This window comes from Trichosurus vulpecula, chromosome 4 (assembly GCF_011100635.1).
Source record: "Trichosurus vulpecula isolate mTriVul1 chromosome 4, mTriVul1.pri, whole genome shotgun sequence".
Taxonomy (NCBI): domain Eukaryota; kingdom Metazoa; phylum Chordata; class Mammalia; order Diprotodontia; family Phalangeridae; genus Trichosurus; species Trichosurus vulpecula.
This window is the reverse complement of record NC_050576.1, coordinates 98,416,178-98,434,839: the sequence shown is the minus strand read 5'-3', so window position 1 is coordinate 98,434,839 and position 18,662 is coordinate 98,416,178. Positions and strand designations below refer to the sequence as shown.

General features: G+C 38.3%; 1 protein-coding gene across 1 annotated transcript in view; it reads left to right on the top strand.

Moving 5' to 3' along the window:
• The first annotated feature begins 6,395 nt into the window (after positions 1-6,395).
• The window catches only part of ATP6V1G3 (ATPase H+ transporting V1 subunit G3), a 34,665-nt gene continuing 22,398 nt past the window's right edge, over positions 6,396-18,662 (top strand). Inside the window, exons 1-2 of the mRNA XM_036757760.1 lie at positions 6,396-6,445; positions 12,305-12,429. Of these exons, the coding sequence (XP_036613655.1) occupies positions 12,345-12,429 (85 nt within the window). The 5' untranslated portion in view covers positions 6,396-6,445; positions 12,305-12,344. The remainder of the gene's footprint in view (positions 6,446-12,304; positions 12,430-18,662) is intronic.

Below are 18,662 nucleotides of genomic sequence, written 5' to 3'. Positions count from 1 at the left end.
GTAGTTGTTCTCTTCGATATCTATCTTGATGGAGAATATGAGTGTGTGTATGTATGTATGTATATGTGTATATACTTATGCATATGTATTCTTGTTGAATTGCTTCAATCATGCCTGATTCTTTGTGACCCCATTTGAGATTTTCTTGGCAAAGCAGACCAGCAGTTTGCCATTTCCTTCTCCAGTTTGATGTATACATCTATGTATGTATAAATATGTGTATATGTATACACATGTATATTTATATACAAAATTTACTGTGGTGTATTTGAGTATATAACAAACATCATTTGTGTTTTCTAGCCTCTATCTTTAATATTTCTAAATCCTAAGTGATTCTAAACCTGCCTCAAGATTCCAAAGCAGTCTGAAGGATCTTCTAAGTGGTGACCTTATCATTAGTCAGTAACAAATGCCAAACCTGACTGTCCCTTAGGATGACGTACGAGTTATATTGCTGGCCAGAAGAAATGGACTTGATTGGCAGAGACTTGGGCTGAACTCAGCTGAAACCAAATTCCTTTTATAAGAACAGCAGAAATTGAAAATTACTAATGAATGATTGTATAAGAGACTCTGAACAAAGTGAATGTAGATAGGCTGCACTATCCAAAGATTGGTTAGTAGCCGTGAAAGTCCGCCATGACCATGTTGTGCACACAAGTCAAAAGAAAATTCTAGATCTAGTATGGAGCCAATCCTACCAGCTAGAAATGGCAGATAACCCAAGAGAAAATTGTGAAACTTGAGCCAGGTGTGTTCAAAGAAAGATTTTTGCCAATTTGAACTGCTTGCCTGGAGAGCATAGGCCACAGAGAGCCTTTGGAGTTGATATGTGTGGTATTCTCTTTGGAAAGAAATCAAAATATCAAGAGGAGTAGTGATGGACCATTTCACCCAATAGACACACAAACACCTATCCAAGCCAGAATCAGGGCGCCTCCCAGGAGGCCTACGTGTCATAGGACTAAATCTCTCTCATGCTCTAGATTCCCCAAAAGATTTACTCAAATCTCAGTTGAGATTTTGAAAGCAAATTACTAAGTATTTGACTTGGCTTCAGATAGATGGATAGATGGATAGATGGATAGATAGATAGATAGATACATAGGTAGACAGACAGACAGAACATTTATCGAGCACTTATTCTGTGCCATGCTCTGCTCTGTGTTAAGCTCCAGGGATACAAATACAAGCAAGCAGAAAAACCCCTACTCTCAAAGTGCTTACATTCTAATGGGGTAAGAGCATCATGGAGAGCTAGAAATCTGGTGGAGGGATTGGGGGAGCATGGTGAGGAGGCTTGAGGAAGGGTCCTGGTGGCCTGATACCTGATTGCATAAGGCAAAAAGCTCAGCTATCAGAGCTGGGAGAAGCCCAGGACTAGGGTCCTAGTTTCAGGTGGGTCTGAGATTGAGGCCATGAAATTTCAGGAGATGAGTCATAGTGGCTACTGGTTCTCATGCAGGCTAGATAAGGCACAAGCTCATCTATCATAGCCAGGGGGGATTTAGCTTGAGGGGGATTTGGGTAATTCTGCCCAATTGCCACAGACAGATCCTTGGAGACTTAAGAGATTTGAATCAGGGTGTGTTGTCAGCTCCTGGATGTGTAACTAGTGCTCAGGGATGGGGAAGGGAAAGGTATTACCCTTCTCTCCAGGTGTCTGAAGGAAAATAGGCATTAAGTTTTATAAGTTCCATTTCTGAACCTGGTGTTAATAATTGAGATCCTCCTGAAGTAAGGGAACAGCAGGATTCCTGGTTCTTGGATCAGCATTTGTGGGGCCAGCATCATTAGGAGTAGTATCAAAGGAGGAGAAACTCCCAGAATGAAGCAGGCAGAACTGTAATCTCCAACCAGAACAGGAGTATCCTTGAAGGAAATCTCCCCAGGAGTGGGCAGGGACAACATTTAAAGGAGACTGGGTCCAAGTAATGTGTGATATGATCTGATGGAGCTATGCAGGAGCCATGACAAGGAGCAATGCCTTCTGGGAGCTGGAGCCTCAGATGGGGGGTTGGCAGGGCATCTGTTGCTGGTTACTGGGAGCTATGCAGAGCTACAGGAGGAGCTGCCTTGAGAAACACTGCCTGCTGGGAGTTGGACTGCCTAGAGCCACACACCTGCTATTGCCTGCTGGGTGTTACGGAGACCTGCAGGAAGAGCCCCTGTGGGGAGCTTCATGGAACTGCAGGAATCGGTGTCTGTGGGGACCCTGGCCTTGTCTGGCAGGACCACAGGCCAAGCCTTAGGGAACAGAGAGCATTTCTTTTCCAAAGTTCTAGTTCATTTCCTAAGATCTTTCAATAAAACTTTCCTTTCTTTGTTTTGTGTATGGTTAGCCTGCAAGGGAAGTTGGCATCAACAAATTATGGGACATCAGGTGGAAATTTTCCTAGATTTTGGAGTGGGGGCTATGTGCCAGAGAAATGAGAAATTCCATAAAGCAAACCCCAGTAATCTGCATGGTGAAGCCCTTTTGCACAGGAGTTACACACTTTTAATTGACTAGTTTACATACTTTTAATTCAATGAACATTCACTTAGTAAGCACTTAAACCAAAATACCATACTGATGGGTCCTGTATCTTTGATTTGCTTCTTATTTTCCACAAAACCATAAATGAAATATTTGTTTATGTACTCAGCAACTATGAGAAAAAGAGCGGCAAATTCCCCCAACATTGTGAAAAACCCTACGATTTCAACTGCTGTCAAAAGATATTTTTGCACATGCCTAGAGCTTCATGTTTGGTGACTAAGTTCCACAATCGACTTCCCTCTTGTCTTGTCTATGGGTCTGTCTGAGTTTATGTATTTAATTGCAAAATCTTGGTGGAAATAAAAACAGATTTTTTTTTAAAATGACAGCTTCTTGACATTAAATGCAGAAAGGTAAAATGAAGTCAAGTTCAGTAGTTGAAGTAGGAACCCTGATATGTATGATAAACAGTAAGGAATGTGACTTATTGTAGTCACACTGCACCAGCCCTGCTGTCAACATTGTCTTCTGGTGTCAACCTCCAGATCTGACTGAATTGTTTTGTAACTAAAATTGTTCTGAGACAGCTGAAGGACTTTTGGTAAGAGGAGAAGGTACCTTTAAAAAAAGATAGTTAAGATGAAACAAGGTGCCCAACAGGGCTGCATACTTTGCAATTGTTTCAGGATTTTTTTTGGTGGAAGTAGATCCCAATTAAGTATAGCTAAACATGACTAGATACGGTATGAGTTTAAAGGGATAGAAAACAAAGACTATCATGAAATCTTTCATTAGATTATGAGGGCAGGAATCATATCTTAGGTTTTGTATCTTGATCCTTGGCCCCATCCTTACACAAAATAATAATTTTTAAAAATTGAATTGGACTTTTTAATAAGTATTTGGGAAGGATCTGCCATGAATTCAGCTTGGGAAACTCAGGGATAAAAACCCTTTCCACTGAGGCAGATGAGTTGTTCAGTTGTTTTCAGTCATGTCCAATGCTTCATGACCCCATTTGGGGTTTCCTTGGCAAAGACACTGGGAATGGTTGGCCATTTCCTTCTCCAGATCATTTTACAGATGAGGAAACTGAGGCAAACAAGGTTAAGTGACTTGACCACAATCACACACCTACTAAGTGCCTAAGGCCAGATTTGAACTCACAAAGATGATTCTTCCTGACAGGCCTGACACTCTATCCACTGTGCTATCCACTGCCTGACCGGATGAATAGCAGATGAATAAATAAATGGATGGATGGATAGATGAATGAATGAAAAAGCATTTATTGAAAGAGCTAGCATTTCTTATAGGTTTTAAGGTTTACAAAGTATTTTATTGTATTATTTCACTTGACCCGCATTAAAACTTAGTATTTTTATTATCTCCATATTGCAGATGAAGAAACTGAGGCTGAGACTTGCTCAGGATCACACAGCTAGTAAATATCTGAGGCAGAATTTGAACTCAGGTCTTCCTGACACAGAATCCAGTACTCTGTGCATTGAATCATCTAGCTGCACTGACTGTGTGCCAAAAATCCTGTATTAAACACTAGGGATACAAATAGAAAGGAAAGACTGTCCCTGTTCTCATGAAAATCACCTCCTACTAGGGTGCCACAACCCATGTAATGTCAGGGTATGTGGAAAGGCCTAGTACCCTTTAGGATTCAGCAGTGAGGCAGATGGCATTGCATATGCTTTAGCATCATTTCTACTTGACTGTGCCAAAAACTGGTGACAAGAACTTTCTGTTTCTGGGTCTTTAGTACCTTTGGATACCGAGGAGGCTTCAGCTGCTGTGCCTGAAGAGGCAGTTGCTGAGTTTGGTCTCTACGGGGCTGCCACCCTGAGTATTAATGGCAAGGGTCAAGTTGGAAACTGGATCAGTGGGGGTGGGAGCCATATTACTAGATTTAGTGTTCTCTCGCATATTACATTGGAAACAAATATTCCCTCTAATTTTGTTTTTCAAGACTGTGAGTTGACAATCATCATGAGGAACAAACTATGAAAATGGAGCAAATGTGAACAGATTAAGATATTAAAATTAAATTAAACTTTCAATAAAGTTAATTTGGTATATTTGAGTATATACATCTATATACATATCTATATATGCATGTATACAGATATATATACATACACAGGTGGGGGGGGGTCTCCCCAACTAATCAAACTACAGAGCAAGGAAGTTTCTTATCACCTCAACGAATAGACCAGACCATAATCAATTTTAAAACATCATAGGACCTTTGGCCATTGGATGAAAGGCAAGTGAGGTCACACAGGAAATATCTTATGATTGGTGGAGAAGACCAAATTCCACTTTAGGGGCTACATACAAAAAGAGTAACTAGATCAGATTAGCCAATATGACAAAAAAAAAAAAGGAAAATGATAAATGTTGGAGGGGATGTAGAAAAATTGGGACACTAACACATTGTTGGTGGAGTTGTGAATTGATCCAACCATTCTGGAGAGCAAGTTGGAACTATGCCTAAAAGGCTATAAAACTGCGCATACCCTTTTACCCAACAATACCACTACTAGGTCTGTATTCCAAAGAGATGTAAGAGAAAAAGACCCATTTGTACAAAAATATTTATAGCAGCTCCTTTTGTGGTGGCAAAGAATTAGAAATTGAGGGGATGCTCATCAACTGGGAAATGGCTGAACAAGTTGTGGCGTATGATTGTGATGGAATACTATTGTGTTATAAGAAATGACGAACAAGATGATTTCAGAAAAACCTAGGAAGACTTACATGAATTGATGCGAAGTGAAGTGAGCAGTACCAGGAGAGCATGGCATAGGGTAACAGCAATATTGTAGTATGATCAACTGTGAATAACTTAGCTATTGTCAGCAATACCGAACCAAGGCAATTTCAAAGGACTTGTGATGATTTTTTTAAATATCATATATATATATATATGTATATGTATATATATGTAAATATAGACTTTTTAATGATTTTTGGTCTGTTTTCTTTTGCAACATGGCTAATACAGAAATATGTTTTGCATGATTGCACATTTATTAATTTATATCTAATTGCTTGCTGTCTCAAGTTGGGGGGAGGAGAGGGAGATTGTGAACTTGGAACTCAACATTTTTAAAAACTAAAGTTAAAAATTGTTTTTACATGTAATTAAAAATAAATATGAGAGATTAAAAAGAAAAAAGCAATTAGTCTATCGATGAGTTTAGTCATGCAATGGGCCAGTCAAGCAGTGACATCAAGAAGCAGGACATTGCACAGAGAGGTGGGTAGAGAGGGTGAAGGGGGAAAATGAGTCCAGATGGGGTGTTATACTATTACCTCCGCCACCATTGTACCTTTTTTGGAGAGACTGGACCAATGGCAGACAACACATCCAGCCAGGATAAGCAAAAGACACTAACTACAAACACAAACAAAGAAGGGCATAGATGGAGAAGAACATAAGACACCTGAGGGAGAAAGCTGTTTCAAATGATGTGACCCTCCCCTCCCCCTTACACCAGAAGAGTCATGTTGGCTTTGAACCATATGTTTAGAGGCACTGCCTTCAGACCATGGCAGAGAGCTTCAGCTAAAGGAGACTTCTAAAAGCTTCTACAAAGGGCTTCTAGCAGCCAGTCATTTTATTCATATGTATCCTCCACTTGTGTACCTCACTACCTTTGTACTTTGTGTTCCCTGGGACTTTCCCCAGGGATCTTGTGTGTATAAGAAGAGAGTGTACCCTCAGATTTCGGGAAATGTTGTCATACCAATTGTTCCTGCTGTACGACTTTGGTAAATAATTTTCTAAGAAGTTAATAGAAGTTACTGACTGATAATCATTAGAAAATATAATGATGGGGCTTACGAGGGACAGGACCAGAGACCCAAGCACTCCTCCCAGGGTTATTCTCAGAACTCTAAGGGAGAGTATTAGCCATACACTAGGAACCCAATCTGCCAGAGGTGAGTACAAGTTGGGTGAGCAAGGGCTAGGAAGGTAGAAGTAATCGTCATTGTGTAATGTAGTATTATTCCATAGGGCAATTGGCCTTCTATTGCCAAAAAGGTGGCCTAGAATGCAACTACAACTAACCATTGTGGTAAAGTAAAAAGTTGCCTCTTTGATTGTCTGTGTGGCCTTGGGCAAGTTTTTAACCTCTCTGGGCTTCACGTTCCTCATTCTTAATATGAGGGTTTTGAACTAAGACGCAAACCCACAGACAAATTAATTCTCACAAAAGTGTAACTTTTATTAGGCTAGACCAAGGGTGGGGAACCTGAGGCTCTGAAGCCACATGTGGCCCTCTATGTCCTCAAGTGCAGTCCTTTGACTGAATCCACACTTCACAGAACAAACCCCCTTAATAAAAGGATTTGTTCTGTAAAACTTGGACCAGTCAAAAGGTCGCACCCAAGGACCTAGAAGGCCCAGGTAGCTTTGGGGCTGCAGGTTTCCCACCCCTGGGTTAGAGTGTATTTGTGGGAGTAGATAAAGAAAGGGTAGGCTGGAAGCCAGAAATCAGACATCCCAGACTTCACAATTTGCTCTAGGCAAGGTTTATTCATTGTTATCTGTTGTGCTCAGACAAATTAAATGGTAGCTCATAAGAAGCACTGAGAAGCCACATTAAGAGTAAATGTCCAATTAGACCTCAGGTCATCTGATCCCCAGCCCCAATTTCTCTTTCTTTCTTTTCTTTTCTTTCTCTTCTTTTCTTTTCTTGTTTCTTTCTCTCCTTTTCTCTTTTCCTTTCTCTTTTTTCTCTCTCTCCCTCCTTCTTCCTCCCATCCTTTCCTCTTTCTTTTTCCTTTTTTCCTCCTTTCTCTTTCTTTTCTTCCTTCCTTCCCCTAGTTTCCCCAGGCTGGAAATGCAGTGGCTCCTCACAGGCTTAAACCCTCTGTTGATCAAGTACAGATGGTTTGACCCTGCTTCATTTCCCACCTAAACCAGTTCTCCCCTGCTTAGACAGCTTGATGCCCTACCCTCACTCCAATTCCAGAGTCTCACCATACTGGTGCCAGACAACACATGATTTTGACTTTTTCCCTACTGAATTCAAAACTCCCCAACCTCAAGCCATCCAACAGTTTCACCCTCTCTAGTAGCAGGAACTACAGGCATGTGATACCATCCCTGGTCCCAGACCAAATTTTCTCAGTTCCTCTAAGGCAAGGGATTCTTAACCGGTGGTCCATGAATATCTTTTTTAAATAGTTAGATAACTGTATTTCAACATAATTGGACTTTCCTTTATAATATTATGTCTTTTATTTTATGCATTTAAAAGTACAATTCCTGAGAAGAGGTCCACAAGTTTCTCAGGGCTGCCAAAGTGATTCATTAATCAATAAAAAAGTCAATAAACATTTATTAGATATTTAATATGTGCCAGGCATTGTATTAAGTGATTGGGTTACAAAAAGAGGCAAAAGATAATTCCTGCCCTCAAGGAGCTCACAATCTCATCAAGGAGACAACAAACAAATGTGACCCAAAGGAAGGTTAAGAACCCTTTGCTGTAAGAGTATAGTTGGCAGTGAGGCTAATTATAAGAGGGTGGGTCAATATTCAGGAATTTAAATATATGTCCAACCTTCTCAATTCTAAAGCATGTACAAAAATGTCACCAACTTTATATGGCGGAGGTTATAAATACAATTTACTCAGACATAGTATTAAAAGTCTGCAGTTAGTAATGTATATGAAAATCTCTAAATGGAAAATGAAATTCTCCTTATGAACTCTGCCTCTGGTGTTAAGCTATTGATTTATCCTTGGCTTCTGAACTCTCCTATCTAGCACCATTGTTCCCCAGCTCCCAGCAGCTCCCAGCCATAGGATTCTATCTTCTGTAATTAGAGCAGCATCCAACCCCCACCCTCCTTGGAGAGCCAGATGGAATCTGGTATCTATACACCACCTCCTGTTCTCTCTAGTCCAACAGTTTTTGTTTTCAACACAAATTTATTGAGTGTATCTGCCTGCCCTGCACTCTGTAAACCAGTGAAATTGAATACATCAGCAAGACTTCCCGCACCTCCAAACTTCACTCACTCCTTCTTTCTAACTTTTTCATCCCCATCAGCAGCAAGATTGTTGCATCATTTTCCATTGTCACTCTCAATGTTATTACTTTTCATTCAATCAATCAACAAGCATTTGTGAAGCACCTATTAGGTACTATTGGCACTGAAGACACTAAAGAATACTTGCCTCCTACATTCTATCAGAGAAGACTGTCCCTCTGTCTTTCACTCATATTGCATATGTGTATGTGTATGTATGTATGTTCAAAATTAAACAAAGCTTAGTAAATATAAGGTGATTTGAAGTTGGGGATAAGCAGGAAAGGCTTATTTATTTCATTTTCAGAACTGCCAATTTTCCTGTAACATTTCTCAGAATTGCTTCTTCTCACTCTAAACAACAGTTACTCTTGTCAAGTAGACATACACATTTGGTCTCATAAGCGCTTCGAAATGTTTTAATTTGGAGTCACCATACCACTTCAAACATCTGAAATGCCTTCCATATTTTTTTAGTGCTATATTTTGTTTCTCACCTTATCCAAAGCCCTGATCGAGATTCACCTCTGCCATAATCTCTCCAGGTAGATGGCCCAATGGATAGACAGCTGCACCTGGAATCAGAAAGTTTTGAGTTCAAATTTGTCCTCAGGCTTTTTCTAGCTTTGTGATACACTTAACCTCTCTCTACCTCAGTTTCTTTAACTGAAAATGAGGATAACGACAGCATCTACCTCATGCTTTGCAAAGTGCTTTGCCAGCTACCTCAGGCAGAGTAGGCTCTAGATAAATGCATATTTCTTTCCCTCTTCCCCATTACAAGTCAAAAACTCTTTAGTTAGTTGCCTTCAGGGAACTGGCCCCGCCCCTTTCTTCAGTCCCAGTTCTCTGATTAACTTAGCTTTTCTATGTAGATCTTTGGATCGGAACTACTGCCTGGGTAAGTATCTATCTATCTATCTATCTATCTATCTATCTATCTATCTATATATATTCTGGTCATTGATAGTCATATGGATTTCCTTGTATTTGCCTTTCTTTTCCCCAATTAGATGGTAAATTCCTCTAGGGCAAGAGCTGAGTGATTTCTCCTGCTTTTGTCACTTACGACTACACCTGGCACTCACATAGATACTAAATATTGTTAATTATAATGATAGCTAATGTTTAAAAAGTGCTTTAAGGTTTGCAAAGTATTTTGTATACATATGAGTTGTGTGATTTCAAGTGACAGAGTCTGGGTCAATAAAATGAGTGATGTTAGGCTTAGGTTTTCCTGGGTTTCCTGGATTGGGGCTATAACCTCAACCAAGAGGGTGTAAAAATAATCCAACTCTACTTGGGTCCTGAGACTCATGAGTGTTTGACCCAGGGTATACCTTGTTTGTAGTCCTGGTTCTCTTAAAATCATAACAAAATACTTTGTAATAATAACTGATGCTTGTATAGGGTTTAAAAGTTGTAAAGTACTTTAAATATATCCTCTCATTGGACACTTGCAACAACCCTAAGAGGTAGATACTTTTATCGGTCAGTTGTTTTCAGTCATGTGCGACTCTTCATGACCCCATTTGGGGTTTTCTTGGCAAAGATGCTGGAGTGGTTTGCCATTTCCATCTCCCCAAGACAAACAAGGTTAAGTGACTTGCCCAGAGTCACAAGTGTCTGAGGCCAGATTTGAACTGAGGAAAAGGAGTCTTCCTGACTCCTGGCTGGTGTTCTAGCCACTGCATTATCTAACTACCTAAGGTATGTACTGTAGGTGATATTAACATCCTCATTTTATAGATGTGGAAGACTGAGCCTAATGTACCAAGATGGTAACAGAGGAGAAAAAAGGACATAAACTGAGAAATAGAATTGACAGGACTTGGCAAGACACTCGAGTTCAAATTCTGTCTCTGAAACTCACTAGTGACCCATTAGGCTCATTGTTGAGTAGTTTTCAAAGTTGACCATTAATAAAGATGCCATATGCCCCAATGTCACTTCCATTATATTCATTTTTAAAGATTCTTATTTACTCTCAGTGCTTCATTATCTCCTGTAATAAGAGTCAATTAAAGAAGAATATATCAAACTTCATCCCCTATAATGAGAGCTATAGAGAATGTTTACATGCTACATTTCTACAGACATCCAAAGAAATTTAGCACATCTATCTTCTGAGGCCTAGAAGAGGAAAAAAAAAAGAACAAATGTTCTTCCCCCTCCAAATAAAAAAAAATCAAGCATTGCCTTCCTTTCAAGATGTTTAATGTACCTGTATCAAACAAATTAATAACACTAAGCAAATAACCAAAGAAAAAGTTTGAAATTCCTATCATCTGGCCAAAAATAAGTAGGTCTTAAATGATGATTTCTACAGAACTTCAAGAGAGCAGCTAGATAGCACAGTGGATAGAGTTCCAGGCCTGGAGTCAAGTAGACTCACTTTCCAGAGTTTAAATCTAGCCCTAGACACTTACTAGCTGTGTGAGCCTGGGCAAGTCACTTAACCCTGTTTGTCTCAGTTTCCTCATTTGTAAAATGAGCTGGAGAAGGAAATGGAAAATCACTCTAATATCTTTGCCAAGAAAACCCCAAATGGGGTCATTAAAAATTGGACACAACCGAACAACAACAAACACAACTTCAAAAGAGTAATCGATATATTATAAACAAAGGTATAACTTAGTCTTTCAGAAAGGATCCCTGATCTCCCAAACCAGAACTCATCCTGGTCTCTTGCTATTCCCAAGCCACAAGACCATAATTCCTCACTTAATCACCCCCTGACCTGTATTGTAATTATTTGTGTACATGATAGATTGCTCTACTGGACTGTTAGCTCCTTGAGGGAAGGAACTGTCTTTTTTTTTCATCTTCTGGTCCCAGTGCCTAACACAAAGTAGACATTAAAAAATTAATAAATACTTCTTGAGTTGAATGGAATCTCTTCTCTCGGCCTGTGAATAAAATCCACAACTACCTTTTGGTCAATTTGCTTCACCAAAGAAGTTTAAAGACAGGGTTCTCCCTGTTTGCAGGTTGCTCAGATCCACCTTCATAAGGCTCACAGTAGTCATTTCCTACATGACCATATTCATTCAAATCTAGCTTAATACTCATGAACTCTAGGACAGCACTGGTTTTGGAATCAAAGGACTTGGGTTCAAATACAGCCTTTGTCATTTACTGTTCGACCTTGGACAAGTCACTTCATCTTTTGCTCTGTTTCTTCTGTAAAATGATAGTTTGAACCAGATACTAAAGTCTCTTCCAACTCTAAATATATAAATAGCTAATGATGATAACTGACATTTAGATTATGCTTCAGACATTGCAAAGCACTTCATATACATTATTTCATTTACTCCTGACAACTAGTCTATAAGGTATGTATTTCCGGTATCCACATTTAACGGACAAGAAAATTGAGGCTTAGAAAGATTAAATGTCTTCTCTGTGGCCATACACACTAGTGTTCTGCCAAAAATGAAATTTGAATCCACATCTTCCTGATGCCAAATCCAACATTTTACTGTTATGCTACTTTATTCTTCCTATTAACTGAGGTTTCTTTTCATGAAAAGTAAGGCAGCTCGTAGACTCCCCAAATTGCTAGTTCTGAAAGTGCCTACAAATAAATTACCTTGATTTTCTGAATTTTACTCTGCTCTTTGTGAGTGCTGTGGCTATCTGACCCAAGACAGCTAGTTTGATTCAAGATAGCTATGCCCAGACTCTGTTGACAAAACATTCCAAGCGATGTGATGATAAGTGAAAGTATAACTCTCTCTCACCACCGCTCAGGGATCAGAATTCCTCAAGCCAGCCTGATCCCAAGGAGACAATGATGGCCAGTCAGTCTCAGGGAATCCAGCAACTCTTGCAGGCAGAAAAACGTGCCAAAGATAAGCTGGATGAAGCCAAGAAGAGTAAGTTCTCACTTGTCTTGATACTATTTACTTTTCTAATGTTCGTTGCATGTCTAGTGTCTAAATTCTGACCTGCTCTGGCTCTGGAGTGAAATGGGAGTTCCCTGAACCCAAACCAAAGTTTTGAAATTGAGATCTTCTCACTGGGAGGCAAGGGATGTCTGTCCTCCTACTGCTTTCTTTGCTCCAGTTCATTTTTCCAAGAGGGCTTGTAACTAAATCCTTAAACAGATTCCCCTCTTAATTGCTTTTCATTCCAAGATTTAAAAATATTCCCATCACATGGTCCAGCTGTCTACTAGCTAAACTCCAAAGCTAGCATTTCTAACTTTACTGTTTCTCAGTGGTTCCTCTAATTTTCTCTCCTTCATATAATAATATTGGTATGGTACAGCTGCGTGTAAGTCTCTTGAGCAAGTAAGGCTCCTACCCTTTCTGAGCCTTAGTTCCCTCATTAGTACACAAGGAATAATAGCACATTTAGTACATATCAGTAAGGTTGTTGGGAAGGTCAAGTGGGGTCATTCAGTAAAGTTCTTTGCAAAACTTAAGGCACTTTATTCATGTCAGTTATTGTTATCATTTTGTTCTCATCTTTTCAATAGAGTTCAGAAAGAAATTACCCTAGAAGCTATTCTTCTTGTTACATATAGAATGAATTCTGCAAAAAGTATTATTACTATCTCAGTGGGTCTGTCAAAAATCATAGAAGGAAAATTGAATAACTACTTAAAACATACTTAGAAGGTAGCAACATGCAATGCTTGGCCCCAGAGGGCTGAACTCACATTAATAGACAAGAGTTACAGGGAGGCCAACTTCAGCTAACTTCCCAACAATTAGGATCATCCCAAGGTGGAATATGCTGCCATGGGACATAGCGAGTGGATCCTTCTTCCCTCAAACTTAGAGGTCTTCAGGCAAAGACTAAAGTATCAATTATTGAAGGTATCATAGAGAGGATTATGGGTTGGATTCAATGTTGATGTTGTCTGAGGTCCTTTGCAACTCTGACTCTGAATTTATGAACCCTGGAATCAAATCCCAATTCTCTTATTTACTAGGTATGTGACCTTGGTCAAATCACTCAAACTTAGTTTCCTCATTTTTATAATGAGGATAATTCAAATAGCTTATTTTTTCTATTAAATATTAAAATTTATAATATATATATAATATATACCCAATTATATAATATATATTCATACCTAAAATATATACCTATAAGGTAGACAGGGCAAAAGTAATTATGATTCATATGTGTGTGTGTATTATGTATATACACATATGCACACACGTGTATGCATGTGTGTATGTATGTGTGTGTATATATATGTATATAAAATCAATGAGACAATACTGGAGGCAGAAAGCTTTTATAACTCATAAGCACCGTCCATATAATATGTAAGGAAGGTATTCTTTTGTACTGTAACTAAGCATATTAGAAATGTTAGTGAGCACTTAATTATGAGAGTAATGGCAACATTTCAACAGCATGGACAAATTCAACTTGAAGTACTATTAATGTGAAGTATTTCATTTAATTTGGATAAAAAAAGAAATAAAATGAAAGAAATGAATCAACCTCATGACTTTGGGACACAAAGCAGGAGCTGGGAATGTTAAAGGCATAATCAAACACAACTGCAAAAAAGACTAGAAAGATTTTCCATGTCTTCTTTGAGGTGGAGAGAATAAAGCCTGTAGACTTTAAACCTTAGGATTAGGTTTTAATAAATTGGTGGAGCAGCCAGCGGAAGGTACTAGAAAGTCCACACAAACCAAAAACACCTCCAAGGCCTGTAACAGTGCCTCATATTGTCAGGATTTGAGTCATGGATTAATCACCTTCTAAAGACCCACAGATTCTGGATTATGCTACTTTGCTAGTAAACACAGATAGAAAAAAATCATCACATGGTGGTTTAGGGGATCGAACTGGATCATTAACATAAAAGTTCTTTGTAGTAAGCAATTATCTCATTAATATACCCATGGTTTCCTAGCAGAGAGCACATAGACCCAAGGGCAAGAAACTCTTTCTCTATTTGTGACTCTCTAACTCATTCTAATTATAGAATTGTAGGAATATAAGCTCCTAGATCCAAGGTTAGAAGGGACCAGGAGTTATCTAGCCCAACCCTTTCATTTTATACCTTAATGGATAGACTTGGAATCAGGAAGATGAGTTCAAATCCCGTCTCAGATACTTCTCACCCAAGTGACCCTTGAGAAGTCACTTAGTCTCTCTCAGACTCAGTTTCCCCATCTGTAAAATATAGGGATAATAATGGCATTCATATCACTGGATTGTTTTGAGGATCAATAGAGATAACTATGTAAAGTGTTTTCAAACCTTAAAGTGATAGATACATAAATACCGCTGCCACTACTATTGTCCATGAGGAAAATAGGAACCAATGTAAAATTTTGCATACATGATCTGACCAGGTAACTTTCCTATTCAATAAACTCCAGTGGTTCCCTATTACTTCCAGAATCAAATATAAAATCTTCTGTTTGGTTTTTAAAGCTCTTCATAACCTGGGCCTTTATATCTTACTTCCCTCCCCACATTCTTCCACCCAGTGACACTGGTCTCCTTGCTGTTCTTAGTACACCAACACAGTCTTCTGATTGCATGCATTTTTCCCTGGCTATCTGTCCTCCATGCCTTTTCCACTTTTCATGTTCACCTCCTGGATTTTCTGAGTCCAAATCTCAGCTAAAGTCTGCCTTTCTGCAAGAAGCCTTTCTCAATCCTTCCTAACCTTACTGCCTTCCCTCTGTGATAAAATCCCACCTTCTATAAGAGTCCTTTCTTGATCTTCCCTAATGCTATTTACTTTTATTGATCATCTCCAATTTATTCTGTATACACCTTGCATGTACTTTGTTGTTCAGTCATATCCTACTCTTCGTGGGCCCATTTGGGGTTTCCTTAGCAAAGATACTGGAGTGATTCACCATTTCCTTCCCCAGTTCATTTTATAGAAGAGGAAGCCTAGGAAAACAGGGTTAAGTGATTTGCCCTAGTAAGTGTCTAGAGCTATATTTAAACTCAGGAAGATGAATCTTACTGGCTGAATGCCTAGTGTTCCATCCACTGTGCCCCCTAGTTACCCCTATGTAACTATACCTAGTTGTTTGCATATTGTCTCCCCCACCATATGCCCTTAGATTGTGAGCTCCTAGAAAATAGACTATCTTTTGCCTTTCTTTTTTTAAAGCATTAATTTATTTTAAGCTTACATACTAAAACTTAAATATACAATGAGAAAAGAAAAAGAAACCTATTATAAACTTAAATACTAAAACAAATACAAAATAAAAAAAAATTTTAAAAAGCATTGCCATTTGCACAGCAGAACTTGAGAGGATTCAACATATACAGAAATAAATTTCCATTTTAAGAAAGCCTATCTAATAAATACTACACATTGTGTTCTGAACTGTCCATCTTTTCTTTACTCCTTTGTAATTTTTCCTTTGTTCTCTGCTGTGCACTTTTTACTTTGTTCTTTTTTCCCCTTCCCTCCAAGAAAGGTACACTTAAATGAGAATATATTTGTGTGTATACATATGTGTGTATGTTCATATGTATATATGCACATACGTAGGAACATATATACATATATACATGTGTATATACAAACATATTTATGTACACCTGCACATACATACACATACTTAGAGATCTATAATTACACTCATGTATAGACATATGCATTCATATGCATCTATGCAAGATCGTGCTATATTTATTTGTCCTCTGTTTCTCTGAGGGTGGATAACGTCTTCCTTCATAAGTCCCAGTCTTTCCATATTTTTCCAAGTCCATCAACTCAACATTTCCTACACCTCAGCAATATTCCAACCTTATACTGTCTAGTTATTTTAATAGTCTAAAATAATATTGATGAATGTGGCTGACACATAGTGTAGTTTCCCTATTTTTCTCTTCTGATTAAATCTGTTTTAGCCTTAACTTTGTCTGAACACATGATTACTACCCCTGCTTTTTTTTCCCAATAAATTCAACTCCAGATCTTTATTTTATGTTCTTTTGTCTTCCTTTGTAATCCCAGTACTTAGCACAGTCTCTGGAACAGAGTAAGCACTTCTTAATAAATGCTTATTGATTTAATAGCACAAATACACAAATATGCATAACATTTAAAGCTAACAAAGTTCTTTATTTCCTCACCATCATATCTTCAGGCAGCTAGTACAGGTATTATTTTCCTTATTTTTCAGGTAAGGGAACTAAGGCTCAGCATGGTTAATTGGCCTATCCAATGTCACACAGCTAAGGGATAAAGTCAGGAATCAAATCCAGGTCTTGTGGCTTACAGTCTAGTTCTCTGCTCACTGTGCCACACTCCTGGTTTTACGAACGTTGTGAATATGAAATAATTTTGAAGATGAGGAAAACTATGAAGCCGAGTCCACAGATTTTTAAAATATTTATATTTTTTCTTCTTACCAAAATTAGAGCAATTTAAAATGTTCAAATGAAGAAGCCAATTCTCTCTCAGACATGACAGTCATTCATCTGTTTCCTGGCCCCCCAAAAAAGTGACATTACACTCAATTTTAATCAATATCATTGTCTTTTCAAATGTCTTCAATCAACCATCTCACTCTCTTCCAAGCTTACTGGCGAAAAGAGAAAATATTTTTCTCGCTGCTCATGTTGGCTAATGGAAGCTGCTGGGGGTGGAAAATGAGAACAGCTTCAAATTCCAACGTAAGGGCAAAAGATAAACTCTTTTCTTTTTAAATTTATGGAAAGCCTTTCACAATCCCTTAGTTTGTTAGTGTTCTCTCCTTCTTCAAATAATCATGTATAATCTGTTTACATATTAAATCCCTCCGGTAGAATGTAAACTATTTAAAGGCAGGGATGGCTTTTAGTTTTGTCTTTGAGAAGCAGGGCCTCTTAACTAGAAAGATCTAGATTCAAATTTAGCCTTTGACACATGTTGCCTATGTGACCTTGGACAGGTCATTTAATTTCTCAGTGTCTTCATGCTTTGGAAGGTAAAGTTTACTCACCAAGAAGTTCCCTTTACCAGTGAAATTACAGGTCTCATGATATCCATCCATTCACTGTATCCCCAGGGCTTTGCACACACAAAAGGAGATTGAAAAGGGTACGGTTTGGCTATGCAAATACAAATGAACATACTTAATGTAGATTTTTCATTCTGGGGAATAAGTTATGTGAAATTATAAAAGTTATATCAACATTTGTCTGTAATATGATCATTTTTCATGCCCACAATCTAAAGCAACAACAGGTATTTTGGTTTTTTGCCAGTATTCCTTTTTAGTCGTGTCTGTCTAGCTAAAAATTAAGCCAAGGATAGTCAATAGCTAGCCCTTTTCATAGGCCTTTCAGAAAATGTTTTGATTTCTAAAAGGTAACCACTGGTTTTGCCCAGTGAGTGAAAGTATACTGTTCTGCCCCAGAAAGCAGGAGCCTAGAGATAGTTTTCACTGGCTAACTCCAGATTTTCCCACTCAAAAGTGAACAGGCAACAGTTTACAGTAGCTACATAAAATACCCAACCCAAACCATCCAAATGAATGCAGTTCATTCCATGGCAAACATAAATAAAACCTGACCTTCACAGCATAAGAAATCTGTTATTACTTAACTAAGCTTTTATGTTTTACTGTCTTTTATTTCTTTCTTTACTAAATAGATGTGGAATCACAGAGTTAGAGATAAAAGGGACTTTAGCTATCATGTTTTAAAATTTTCTAATCTATGAAGCCAAGATCAGGAGCTTGAGTAATTTAAACCAGCTCACTTAGATAATTGAACCAAGTGGTGAAGTGGTAGGAACACTGAAGTCAGATTCAGATGATTTGGTTTCCATCCCTCACCTTGACAGTGGTGTGACTGTGGACAAGTCATTTTACCAGTGTGAAGTTCAGTGTCCTCACGGGAAAAAATGGAGATAATCATACTTTTAGTATGTAACTCACAGAGTAGTAAGGAAAGCATTTTGAAAAATCTATAAAGCTCTACATAAATATTAGTTACTAATTTAAAAGCTAGCAGTTCTTTTTAGGTGCATATGCATATATACACATCTGTGCTAATACATATATACACATATGTATGTATAAAATTAAATCTTTAGAGGTGGAAGGGACCTTGGAGGCTATCTAATCAAAGCCTTTCATTTTATAGATGAGAAAAATGAGGTCCTCCAAAT